Below are 13,248 nucleotides of genomic sequence, written 5' to 3' on the forward strand. Positions count from 1 at the left end.
TTTTTTAATTATGAGCAATTTGTTTACCGCTTGGACGCATTGATTTGGGAAACTACGAGAACAGATGGAGTTCTGACTCGATGAAAAGCAAAGTGAAAGCTAATTATTTTATTATTAATAGCCTCTGTAGCAAACAGCAGCAGAAAATAAAATCCAGAACAAATGAAAAGATAGTCCTGTGGATTTATGTCTGAGGCTTTTATTCAAATTCCAAAAGTCGGTGGCCATGAATTAGCAAAATAATGTTTTGATGTAGAACCATATATTAGCAGTGATTGCGTTAAGCCCTGCACGTACAGAAGAGTAAATCAAATTCATTCATTGAACCTTGGTAAATTGTATCCAGCACTCATTACCCATTGATTTCCACAACACTACACAAAACACGACCCAGAGCCATTGCAAACATCATCAAAAAATGGAAGAGCACAGTTTACCTTTTTGGAATTATATTGTAAACCGTGAAATATCCAAGACAGTGATTTTTGTGAAAGGCACTTATACAAGAAAGGTAATTAGACAATATGTTGCAAAGAGCTGTCAACATGTGAAATGCAGCAGCTACGGAGCCCCTAACTGCTAATCCTCAGTATTTGGTTATGAGGGATTGATGTGTTCCTCCATTTTGTGTTTTAGTATGACTGACAAGGTGATTTCATATGACAGGGCTTCCTGTCATATCTCAAATGTTTTTTTGTTTTTTTTTTAATTGCTGAAAAGCTGCATTCAAGAGCTTTACTGGCGCTCAAGACTTCAAAAGAAAAAAATAATAATAATCTAAACATCTGGAGGACTGGGAGAAGTTTACAGGAAATGTTATGTTCCTGAAGATAAATAACTGGGAGGCTCATAAGAAAATTGTTAAGAGGCTCTTAAAAAGGTTGAAGTTTAATTTGTTGGATTCCGTTGGCAGTGAATTAGCAGGGCTGGTGCCAGACTTTTAGTCTGTAAGCATGTTTGAAATCTGAGGGAATGACTAACATGCTTAAGAGTTGAGAATTGTATTTGAAAATACGGCATAGTCTGTTTGGTACAGTTTAATAAGCCCCTTATGGGTTAAAACTCAGCACCCTATGGAAAAGGTCATTCTGAACTTGACTGTATGGACTTGTCTGCTACAGACAATCAAAGACTGCCTACGTCCACTGTGAATTTAAATTTCCTATTCAGTATCCAATTAGATCAGAGCATTTCTTTTGATATTCCTGTCGCCTAATGGACACTGGTGCTCCTAGTTCTACCCTGTGACATTGCTGGTTAATCTTTGATGCTATGCAGCACTTCAGCCATTTTATAAACAGCTGTTCGAGGTGACACATGAGATATTGTCTTTTGCAAACATTGAAGATCCCACAGTGAAGTAAAGCAGGGGCACTGACCCTTGTAACTTCCTGGACTAAATTCACTCCCTGAAGATTTGTTCTGAAGCTGAAGTCTTGTTGGGGGAGGCGGGAACTTGAGTGCACAATTAGAGGGCAACCCTGTCTAAATATTTTCAGTTAAAAGTAAATATTTTATCTTGGCGACCTCTCGTATCAGATTGTTTCTGTGGATGTGTTTGAATTGACTTGCATTGCTTTCATCTCTCCTTTCTGTGCACAGCTCCTGGCGTTCCTCCAAGGCTTGTTCACATTCTACCATGAGGGCTATGAGCTGGCACAGGAGTTTGAACCATACAAGCAGCAACTGCAGTTCAATTTACAGAATGTGAGTCATGCTCCTGCCCCAGCACTTGCTCTTTACAGCAGTGCCAGGGGAGGGGAAGTGAGATTTAAAGAGAGAAAACAAGAAAAAAACTGGAAAACATTGACTCGGGTCAGTCTAGGATTCTTTGGGTGGTGTATTAACAGGATGAGTGAAAGTTGATTGCGTGCTTGCCATGAAGTAGCAGTGTACAGCACAGTAAATTTATTTTGTCTCCTAGGCTTGTAGTGTAGTGGTGAAAAGGCTGCTTTAAAATTACTGGTAAATATACATGGTAGTTTTCCATATTTTTCCCAATGCTTTACTACACTTTACTACTCTGCCATGGCATACAGACGTAAATTTGTATAAGACATAATAAAATAAAAAACAATGGGAACATACCAAAGTGGAAGGAAACAGTGAGGATCACTTATTTGTTTTCATGGCTGGTTTCAAATACCCTGATAAATCTTGAACAACCTAAATTTTACTTTAAGTAAACTGAACCAAGATTAGTGCTAAACCAGCCATGTGACATATTCAGCTTTACTAAAGAAAGAGACAAGACTGAGGAACCCTAACAGTGGGCTTTGGTTGATATTTCTATTTTATTTTTGTATTTTTTTTAAAAAGACAAGGAATAATTTTGAGAGCACGCGACAGGAGGTGGAAAAGCTGATGCAAAGGATGAAGACTGCGGACCATGATTACAAAGCGCCCGGTCAGTGGACCATGGAGGGATACCTTTATATCCAGGAAAAGCGTAAGTTCATCTGCGCTCCTTTTTACAGTGCATTCCAGAGTCTAGATATGCGTTCATTGTACTGCGTGTTGATTCTGTTACACCTTTCAGCATGCAACTTTATATACATGAGATTGTGGAATCTCTGGGTGTGGTCAGTGTGTTTTAGATGTTCCTCTCTTCTCAGGGCCCCTGGGGTTCACATGGATCAGGCACTACTGCACATATGAAAAAGGGAGCAAAACCTTTACAATGAGTGCCTCTGAAACAAAATCTGGTGGGAAAATGGTATGTGTGAATTATAAAAGTTTCCCATAGCAAAGTGTAATAAAGCATAGTTAAAGCATAGGTAAGCATTGTAAAGAATAGCGAGGTATGGTGAAGCATATTAATAAACATGGCAAACCACAGTAAACTATGGGAAATGCACAGTATAACTATGGAAAAACTGCAAAGACACAGTGGTAAACTTATAAGGGACCTTGCTAGCTGTTAGAGTCATTAGCCGTGCAGAGATGTAGGATAGGTAGTTTATCGAGTGCTTAAAACACTCAGTCATATAGAAGTACTAAAAGTAATAGCTTTTAAATAAACAGCAAAGACTTTGACTGGTATTAAATACAATTTTCTCCAGCCAGATATTATAATGATTGAGGCCCATCACGTGCGGCATTATGGAACAATGACGCTGCTAAGATTCAAGTTTAATGTAAAATATACTGTGCTTGTAACTCTATTATTGTGTGTTTCTGGTAAACTAAAGCAATCAGTTAGCAGATATAAAATGCTTTGGTGACCAGAGAGAGGAGAAGAAATATCCCCAGCTCACACAGATCAACTCGCCTCACACATTCAAATTCCACATCCCTGATTTAACACCACTGAAAAGGCATTCTCAATCTAACTGAGAATATATCAAATTGATCTTGAAGGAAATGCATGTGGTCCTTAATTCAATTAAATGACTGTGCCAAAGATTACAATGTCATTGTTTTTGTTTTACTAGAATGGCCTCATCATGAGTCCCCCAGAAATGTTCAAACTCAAATCCTGCATCAGAAGGAAGACAGACTCCATCGACAAGCGCTTCTGTTTCGATATCGAAGTGGTTGAAAGGTGTGTAACATTTATTTTTTATTTAGTGTTGTCCTAAAAACTTTGACAAGGAAGCTTTTTGTAACTAAGAACTTTCACCGCCTTAAAATTCCTTTTTAGAATGAAAAACCAGGCTCATTCGCAAAGCTTTAATTCTGTAATTCTGAGTTATTTAAAGTTTATTTATTTATTTTTTTATTGTTTTTAATATTTATGTAGGTGTTCTGGATTGTTGTTAAAAAAGCCACAGTCCAGCCAGCCAGAGGTTCAAAATAAATAAAATATTATACATTAAACTTTAATGTTATACATTAAACTTATCAGCATCATTGTTCCATATACAGCCGCTTCCACTTACTGCAAAGTTGTAACTGACAAGTCTTTCATTGGTACTTTTAATAGAACTCTTGCCACCTAGTGGACACCTGTAGTTCTGGTTTATTTTTCCTAAAAGTCTAGTGCTTGATCAACCCCATCCACCCACCTTATCTTTTAATGTGCTACCTGAGTAACAGAAAGAGACTAACTTAAGACCTCGGATTCTCTCCACTCTGGCCCGCTGACGTGTTCTTCCTCAGCGCTACAGCAGCTGTGCCAGTGCTGCATTCTGTAATATCCCTCCTCTGTGAAGGAGAGGCTTTTTCTTCCTGTGCATGTGTTTGTCGTCGGCTACGTGTGAATAACAGTGACTGGCAGCTATACTTGAGCTGTCTTTATCTAGTTATACCCATTCCCCCCTCTCTGTGTTTTCCTGTTGATGTAGAAATACCACCTATCATGGAAATCTTTTCAGACCTCTTCACATTTTCTGTAAAGTCCGGTACGTGTTTGTTATCAGCTGTGTATGCTGTTTGTAGTGCAGTTGCATGTGTTTGCATGTGTGCTTTTTGTGAACGTGTTGGAAGATGCTGGAGTTTTTAGATGTGCATGCATTAAAACCTCACCAAAAAGCTGTGCCAGCTTATATACTTGAGCCTTAAGGTGACTTCATTTTGTGTTTCACTTTGCTGGACACCAACAGCAGATTATATAATGCGTAGGAACAGCATAATACACCTGCAGACTTACACATTTTAACAGTTACTCCGCAAAACAATCTCACAATTACCTCTGTGCACCTGTATAGGCACGTCTCAAAAGACAAACCATGGATACTGTAGATGTAACTTCCCCCTCACCACCAAAGAGGTGAACAGACGTAAGGTTGGTTCACACTTCAGACTCCGACATCATTTGTGGTCGGAGTCAAGGGTCTCCGACCCTGTGCGCCAGGTCGGGATTACGTCATCCACACTCTTGCGACGTGCGTCTTTTTTGGAAAGTCGTACAGCCTTTTCTCATGCGTCTGCGACATGAAATCGCACAGGGTCGGATAATGTTAAAAAATGTCAACATTTGCTGCCTGGTCGGAATGAAGCTGTACAGCTTTTACAGCTGTCTGCACCTGACGTATCGCAAAATAATGCGCTGTCTATTCAAAATTAAAGTATATAAAAAAAAACTGAGACCCAGTGATAATGCTTATGAGCTTAAGATTAATGCTTAAGGTGAAATCGTTGGGTGAGGCATGTCTCAGCTATATCCCAGCTCGGTGGATAAATAATAAAACAGCTTTGTTACGCACAAACAAAAAACTTGCATTTTAGAAATAATGAAAAACAACACTCAGTTATCTTGGAATGTCGTTTGTGTGCAGCCATCAGTAAGCCTTTTATTTTAGGACAGATCTAAAGGTAGTATTACTAACAGAAAAAAAGTATTGTGTTGTGCTTTGATCTATATTAATGCATTCCAGTTACTATTATCAAGTGTTGTTTTTAACTCTTTGTGTGAGTGTGTGTTTTAAGACGCTCTGGTATAACAGAACAGGTAGTCTTACTTCACTAAATTTGCCTTAAGAGGCAAGTCCGAATAAATATACTTTTCTTTAAATGAATTTGAGGCTGATGTACAGTGCAAACACAGGAGGAAGTTTAAAACAAAGATTGTGGAAGCTACTGTCAAAAGAGATTGACTGTAGTCTAACAGTGGGTTTTTTCACATTTCTAACAAAACCACCTTCCCAGCCCCCTGGACTAGCAGCAGGCTTATCAGAGCACTTATATCAAACTTGCATGGGAATGAAGGCAATAACAGCCTGACTGAACTCTTGCTTTTTTCCAGCTAAAGATACTAATCATTATATTTTTGGGAGCCTGATGTTTGCAGGGCGGTTCTGAGATCCAGAACTGGGTACAGGGCCAGAAGGAGTTGCTAACCCTGCTGCAGCAATTTTATTCACATTTCGAAGTATTAAGAGTTCAAGACAAAGTGTTGTGGAAGGGTTACATGGGTTTGAGCAGGACAGTGGGACTGTAGTGTTGAGTAGCCAACTTCATCCTATGCCCTGGCTGTACTGATGCTGCCTGGCTGCTCCTCACCCTTCAAAACACTGACCAGCAACAAAGAACAAGACCAGGGAAACCACAGAGGAGAGGCATTCTTATTTGTATAGGGAAACCATAGAGGAGAGGCATTCTTATTTTCATTTCTGCTTTTCAGGCATGGCATCATTACCCTGCAGGCACTGTCAGAATCGAACAGAAAGCTGTGGCTGGAGGCAATGGATGGGAAGGAACCGGTAAGAAGACATAGAGGGGTTGGAGGAGTATTGTACTGAGCAATGCGCCTTTCAGTACACCCAGAGGAACTGGCTGAGTGTAAAGTGGACTCTACAGATCTAACTGCACTGCCTGCCCTATCGCCTGATTCAGTCAACTCTAAATCTCAGTCTAGTGTAACCTGACTAACAGTTCAGGGTTGGGCAACCATTTGTTGGGAGATTATTGGATAATATCATATATATTGTAATGAATGCATTATAAACAATTTAAAGTAAACAGCCTTAAATTCTAATTACATGTATTGCTGTCATGTACTGTACTGTAAAAAAATTGGATTTGAGATTTTTGAATAAATATGCTGTCTTCTTTGTTTGGTTTTAGATATACACTCTTCCAGCGATACTTAGCAAGAAGGAAGAAAGTAAGTTACTCTTTTGAACAATACAACGGGATGTCTTTTTTTATTATAAAGCATTCGTTTTCTAATGGATAATTAATAAGTGTCTTATGGTTTTTGTTCTGTAGTTAATGAATGAAGAATTTTGCAGAGTCTTTTTGAACAAACTTTTCCCTGTGTAGTCCTCCATTTGCTGCAGTGCTATTTTCTATAGATTGTACATACATTTAAACAAATCACTAAACTCATTTTTGAGACAAAGCTCTTGAAAGGCATCATGTTCTTCTCATCTGCAGGAAGCGTACCACTAATACATGAATCCAATTTTATATTTGCAGTGTTCCTCAATGAAGCAGGTTTTAATTTTGTGAAAAAATGTATTCATTTGGTGGAGGTACGAGGTGGGTAATTTACGATTATTGTTATGTTTGTTTGTTTATTTATTTATTTATGTATTTATTTATTTATGTATTTATTTATTTTTAGTATTAAATTGTCTGGATATTTAAAAATGTCATTACTTTTGGTAAAAAAAAGATTACCATTATGGAGTACTAAGCTTTTGTTGCAATACAAAGTTTGACATTTTGTAAATCTGAGCCGTTGTCTATTAGATGCATTGTGTTTTTGCATCATCCTTATCCACTGTTCACTTTATGCATCCCCTATCGAGCATCACAATGAGCTGGTTAAGAGGGTTTCCATGCTGTACAGAACTCTGATTGTCTGTTTCTCTTCCTCTCTGTCTATATAGGAATCAACACCCTGGGTCTATACAGAATAGGAGGTGTCAACTCGAAAGTACAGAAGCTGATGAATGCAGTGTTTGGTAAGACAGCAGTTATTGACTTAATCCAGCTTTTAGAATGTATACATTCTCTTCATTTTATCATACTGAAACAGGACAAATTAAAGGCCAGCCCACAATTAAGGCCATATTGTTTACAGTCCTAATTACTTTAATTTCAATGTTTCCAGACAATATAAGGTCAGTGCAATACAATATAAGCCTCCTCCCCCCACTATTAGGGCCACATGTTGGTCATTTTTACTGTAATGTCAATATAAACAAAGGAATAAATGCTACAAAAAAGAAAAATGTATCAAGTAACTGAATAAAAACTAGTGAGATCAAATAAAATGTTATTAAAGAAAAATATTATATTTAGAAAACATTCTTCGATAACCTTTTACAGCACGGTAAGTTTTAATAAAAAAAAAAATCTGTTTCAGCAACCAGAGCTCCTCCAGACATGGACATTGACGCTGACATGTGGGACAATAAGACGGTCACCAGTGGGCTGAAAAACTACCTCCGGTACGTCCATTACACTCAGCTGCTGCACAGCACTGGGCATTGGAGCTGTCTGTTATGGTCAGAAACATCTGGAGTATCTGGAAGTGTTTATGTGGTCACTTAGGGGCAAAACAGTCATTTTTTGACACATGTTGATGATTTGCTACAACTTCTGCTGTGGCTCAATGTGGAACACATTATGGAGCTACTTTACCTTGATTCCACCATTGCTGTTTAATTTTAATAATATTATAACAAATGAGATTTAAAAACACAATTTTTAGTGGAGAATACTAAGCGTGTATCTCAGCATTTCGACCTGCTGGATTTTGGTGCTCGGCCTCACCTGTTGACGCGCTCAAGCGGTTGGTTGACATCTCTCAGCCAGCACTGAGGGAGGCAGTTCAACTGCCAAGATCGCTGACAAGGCCAGGAATGGAGGTTGGGCGGGAGGTAAACTCAAAGCCCTGCAGTGCCTTTAAAGGAAGGCGGGTCTGTATTTACCTAGCTGGAATATTATTGGCTGCTGCCAGTGATTGAAGGATGACCAAGGTCTGCTTGACATTAGTCCAATGTATGACTTTTTCCTGTCAGTCAAATTATTATATTTGCAGATGTTTTTAGAGTTTACATTCTTCTACTCCCTTTGTAACTACCCTGTATATTAAAATCATTTTTTAAAGTTTTTATTTTTATTTTATTTTACCAGATGCTTGTCTGAACCACTGATGACTTTCAAGTTTCACAAAGAATTCATCCTTGCTGTCAGTAAGTATGACCTCATGAAATCACATTGTATCAGATTATATTTTGGGAATATTTAATTGAATCAACTGCTATTTTTTGAAAGTTGTAAAAAATCTTGTTAATTAAACAAAACTAGAACAGAACAACTAAGTGATATAATCCAAGTTCTCTTCAGCACTCTCCCGAGGTGTTTGTTTCTCATTTACATTATTTTTTTTTTCTCCTTTAAAAAAAATTGTGAGTTAATTAAAGACTGGAGGTAACGCTTTGAAAATATGACCCTGAGTATTTGAGAACTATTGTAAAGTCTTATCCCTTATACAGCATGTTGTTTTGTTTAACTGACTTAATGTGTTGCTTTGTTTTATAGAGTCGGATGACCAGAACTACAGGGTTTGTGCAGTCCATGCCTTGCTACACAAACTGCCAGAGAAAAACCGAGAGATGCTGGATATCCTGATAAAACACCTGGTCACGTAAGATCTTTTCAATCTACTTTGAACTTTTTATTCTGATGGGATGCTTACAGGGATACTTAGGATGCTGACAGCTGTTGACCTGTTCGTGCCTGTGCCACTGTCCCTGCAGGGTCTCCACTCACAGCCAGCAGAACCTGATGACAGTCTCTAACCTGGGAGTGATCTTTGGACCGACCCTAATGAGATCTCAGGAGGAGACTGTGGCAGCTATGATGAACATTAAGTTCCAGAACATTGTTGTGGAAATCCTGATCGAGAATTATGAAAAGGTGAACATGGTTAAAAGAGATTTTCATAAACCTGTCGTTTAATTATTCGTAAGTGGAGAACTGGTGATAATACTAAAATAGTTTTTAAATCTGCTTAATGATAATTTGAATCTAGTCTCAGTTGTTATTATCATCTGTTTCTCTATGTTAAAGGTTTAGAGAAATGCAACTACAAATGTGTATAATACATGCAAACCATTGTGTAGCATTGATTTTAAGAATATAAAAACAAACTAAGTGCACTTTTCCACCCTTGCAGCCATGAAATGTTACTGAGTCCTGACTTATTCTAGAGGACTCCTATCAGGTTAATCATGTTGCTTTTTGAAAATTCCTGTTGTTTGATCCACTGTTTTATATATAACTGATGTTGTTTCTATTTATTAGGCAGCAGGTGGCGCTATAGACCAAGAAAACATTTTCCCTCTTGTTTAAATGCCAATTTTCTCTTCTCTTTCAGCTGCCAATGCATTACCTCTTCCTGTGTTTCTTTTTGGTCTTCCAGATATTTCATCATACCCCAGACCCCAATGTTCCCCTTCCACAGCCACAGTCCAGGTCCAGCTCCAGGAAAAGCAGAGCCATATGTCTGGCCACGGGCTCAAGGAAACCCAAAGGCCACTACACCCCAACGCTGTGTCTGGCTGATGCAGACAGTAAGTGACTTATTTTAAAGAGCAAGTAGCTTTTTCTTTTTTTATACATAGTCCAATTCCTTTTTTTATGATGTTTGCATTGTATGATGGTTCCTATTGCAAGAACTCAAATGCTGTTTTTAGTTTTTTTGTAAGTCTGTGTTTATGTGCTTTCATCTGAGAGCAGGAGCTGCTCTCCACTCCTAGCTCCCGAAGTGTCTTTATTTTTGTTTTGCTGGCAATACGCATGTGCTGTACACAAGAGGGTGCTGGTGCTTGCTATTAAAATCATAAAGGGTATAGATAAAGTTAACCCAAGACACTACTTCAAATGTATCATAGAGACTAGAACAAAAGGTTCAAAATCAAACAAAAGCTCAAAAAAGCAAACCAACAGTATAAAAAGGTGGATATGATTTAGCCATACAGCCCTACAAAGCCATACAAAGTCTCACTAGCTTTTCCCTCCTTTTTCTCAGGTGACACCTTCAGTAGCAGTCCCAGCAGCACCCCAATGGGAAGCATCGAGTCTCTCTCCTCGCACTCCTCTGAACAAAACAGCTCATCCAAAACGAGCTCGTCCCAGCAGAAAGACAAGTCTGCGAGCAGCATTCCCTGGATCGCCTCGCCCGTCTCATCCAACGGGCAGAAGAGCTCGGCCGGCACCACCAGTCCAGATTCCAGCTCCAAGGAGGACGCAGCAAAGACAGACGGGGAGTCTGACACACAGAGCCTCTGCTCTGTCACCCAGAGCCTGTCCTCCATCACACAGAGCCTGTCCTCCGTCACCACTGCTGGGAACACGTCACCCCCGCTGAATGTGCCCAAAAAACCACCGTATGGGCTAACAGGGCTGAAACGGTCTGCTGCCCCTTCACTAAGATCTCTCCAGCTGACAGGCGGTGGGTTCAATATGGTATTTCACTCCCAAATATAATACTTCAATCAAAACTTCTGAAAGTTGAATGTTCTGTCTTTATTTCACACCTGGATACCAACGCAGTCATAGCTGGGTATGTCTGAGATACAACTGCATTCTCCTTTGGTAGAACCATTCAAATGTGAGGTTGGTGTTATTAAGACTTCAGCTGTGGGGTTAGACAGCATAATTGTTTTAATTAAATGCATAATGGAGCGTACAGAGATGATTCATTATTTTAAAGTGTTGTGCTCTTCCAGGTACCAGAAGTTGTAGTGGTTCAGTCCAGAGTCTCGCCTCACTGGACCTAAAGGATACCCCGAAACTGCCAGTAAACCCAGAATTGCCACCAAAGCTGACTGCCAGACGCAGGCTGGACACATCTGCAAGCAACGGCTATCAGAGACCCGGATCAGTGTAAGGGAAACTCTTCTTAGTGATGAAATAACAACAGGTTTATTCAGGCAGTATTATAGCCACCCTGTGAACGACAACCCCTAGTAAATATTATACACGATAGGCATGATGGGTCTTTTGGTCTTGTCTTCCTGTTCCACTAAGAGAATTGTGTTTCTTGCATATAGTACCGGCCGTTGCATTGGAGCATAAGAACATAAGACCCTTTTTAACAATTGTAAGTTCCTACAATTGTGAGCTGCTGTTTTTCAAACTCTTTCCATGTGCCTACTAGAAGAACAAAGACAGGGCTCAGATTGGCATACGGGTAATGATTACATAATACATAACAAAGAACAGATCATTTTAATATCAGTTTATATTAGATTGTAATGTAGGAGTCAGGAAGCCTTCACAGCATTAAAACCAGTACAAACAATGGTACCCACTGGCTCTGAGCTTGCCTTGATGCATTACATTTCCTATACGCTGTTAACCTGCAATAAGTTGCTGACTCAGTGCACACGGTTGATTTGACCTAACTAAGGTTTTGCTGGCACGGAGTGTGCCCTTGAGGGGTTCATTTAACTTGCGAATACAAATCCAGTCCTCCCGTATTGAAAGAAGTGCTCCAAGTAATCGTCAAGCATTCTTTTCTTTTAATTACGAAACTGACTGTGTTAGCAGAACGAGAGAGTAAACCGTCGATGCCCATTTAAACGGATATAATTGAATATCTCTCTAAATCTAGATGAATGGAATCACTTGTTTATTTATTTAGCAGACGCCTTTACCCAAGGCGACTTACAGAGACTAGGGTGTGTGAACTATGCATCAGCTGCAGAGTCACTTACAATTACGTCTCACCCGAAAGACGGAGCACAAGGAGGTTAAGTGACTTGCTCAGGGTCACACAATGAGCCAGTGACTGAGGTGGGATTTGAACCGGGGACCTCCTGCTTACAAGCCCATTTCTTTAACCACTGGACCACACAGCCTACTTGAATTCGGTGTTTATGTCTGTGTGTGTGTTTTTCAGGATTGCAGCAAGAGCCATGATGTTTGAAAACCTGAATACCAAGACAACCCCTGTTGGACGGTAGGGTATCCAACCTTCTTTGTTTGCGGACCCAGCCTCTGCATCTTTAAATCTATCTATTTAAGTCAGCCTTTGCATCTTTAAATCTATCAATAAATAATGTGTTACTGGTAATGTAAATTGGTCTGAATCTGCAGACTGATCAAACATATAGCTATGGCCAAAAGTTTTGCATCACCTAGAATTGAGACATAATAAAAATAAAATATGTGAACATAATTTAGATCTTCTATTTAACATCATGTAATCAAAGAAACTACAAAATGATATCGCAAAAGTGTACCGGAAGCCATATTAGTAGTACAGTATTTCATGTTAGATTTTTTTAACAACATGTTATGTTTTTTGTTTTTTGGAAAACTACAAAGCGGTATGTAATTCAATATGTTATCAATATTCAGCAGGTTTCATTCAACTATGAAGCAAAATTAGTTAATTCTATAGGCCATATCTGTACATATGACAAAATAAAGATGTCGGTGACTCATATCGGTTAGTACAATTTTGAGACTGTGAATCTGTCAAAATGGACTGAAAATGGCATAGATATTTTATACAGTGGGTATGAATCTGAAATTCTGCAAACAGATCAAACACTCGTCTCTGTTACAAAAAGAGATTTGTACAAGAAATTATGTATTTAGTGTATTTAGTTTATATAAAAAAGATTTGTCTCTTGTTGTTTTGTTGTTGACTAGATGTTAGTTCATGAAAAGCTTTCTGAGAATTCTCACTGTTTGTTTTTTAGCCAAGCAACGGCAATGTACTCCTGTAAGGCAGAACACAGCCATGAGCTCAGCTTCCCCCAAGGGGCGATCTTTTCTAATGGTAAGAGGAAACTGTTATCAGCATAAACAATGTAATTCACTAACAGGACCGTACAC

At 39.0% G+C, this 13,248-nt stretch overlaps 1 protein-coding gene across 2 annotated transcripts in view; it reads left to right on the plus strand.

Annotated features, from left to right (window-relative positions):
* The window catches only part of LOC117962479 (rho GTPase-activating protein 42-like), an 81,925-nt gene that overhangs the window by 64,030 nt on the left and 4,647 nt on the right, over nucleotides 1-13,248 (plus strand). Inside the window, exons 7-24 of one of the 2 annotated variants that reach the window (XM_059030949.1) lie at nucleotides 1,603-1,707; nucleotides 2,320-2,449; nucleotides 2,616-2,716; nucleotides 3,435-3,544; nucleotides 4,287-4,343; nucleotides 6,065-6,143; nucleotides 6,508-6,547; nucleotides 6,862-6,924; nucleotides 7,278-7,352; nucleotides 7,757-7,841; nucleotides 8,530-8,588; nucleotides 8,938-9,043; nucleotides 9,156-9,315; nucleotides 9,821-9,971; nucleotides 10,430-10,852; nucleotides 11,130-11,286; nucleotides 12,305-12,364; nucleotides 13,113-13,192. In XM_059030949.1, coding sequence (XP_058886932.1) covers nucleotides 1,603-1,707; nucleotides 2,320-2,449; nucleotides 2,616-2,716; nucleotides 3,435-3,544; nucleotides 4,287-4,343; nucleotides 6,065-6,143; nucleotides 6,508-6,547; nucleotides 6,862-6,924; nucleotides 7,278-7,352; nucleotides 7,757-7,841; nucleotides 8,530-8,588; nucleotides 8,938-9,043; nucleotides 9,156-9,315; nucleotides 9,821-9,971; nucleotides 10,430-10,852; nucleotides 11,130-11,286; nucleotides 12,305-12,364; nucleotides 13,113-13,192 — 2,041 coding nt within the window. The remainder of the gene's footprint in view (nucleotides 1-1,602; nucleotides 1,708-2,319; nucleotides 2,450-2,615; nucleotides 2,717-3,434; nucleotides 3,545-4,286; nucleotides 4,344-6,064; nucleotides 6,144-6,507; nucleotides 6,548-6,861; nucleotides 6,925-7,277; nucleotides 7,353-7,756; nucleotides 7,842-8,529; nucleotides 8,589-8,937; nucleotides 9,044-9,155; nucleotides 9,316-9,820; nucleotides 9,972-10,429; nucleotides 10,853-11,129; nucleotides 11,287-12,304; nucleotides 12,365-13,112; nucleotides 13,193-13,248) is intronic. The other variant, XM_059030950.1, reaches the window with a different exon arrangement.

Source organism: Acipenser ruthenus, chromosome 9 (assembly GCF_902713425.1).
Source record: "Acipenser ruthenus chromosome 9, fAciRut3.2 maternal haplotype, whole genome shotgun sequence".
Lineage (NCBI taxonomy): Eukaryota > Metazoa > Chordata > Actinopteri > Acipenseriformes > Acipenseridae > Acipenser > Acipenser ruthenus.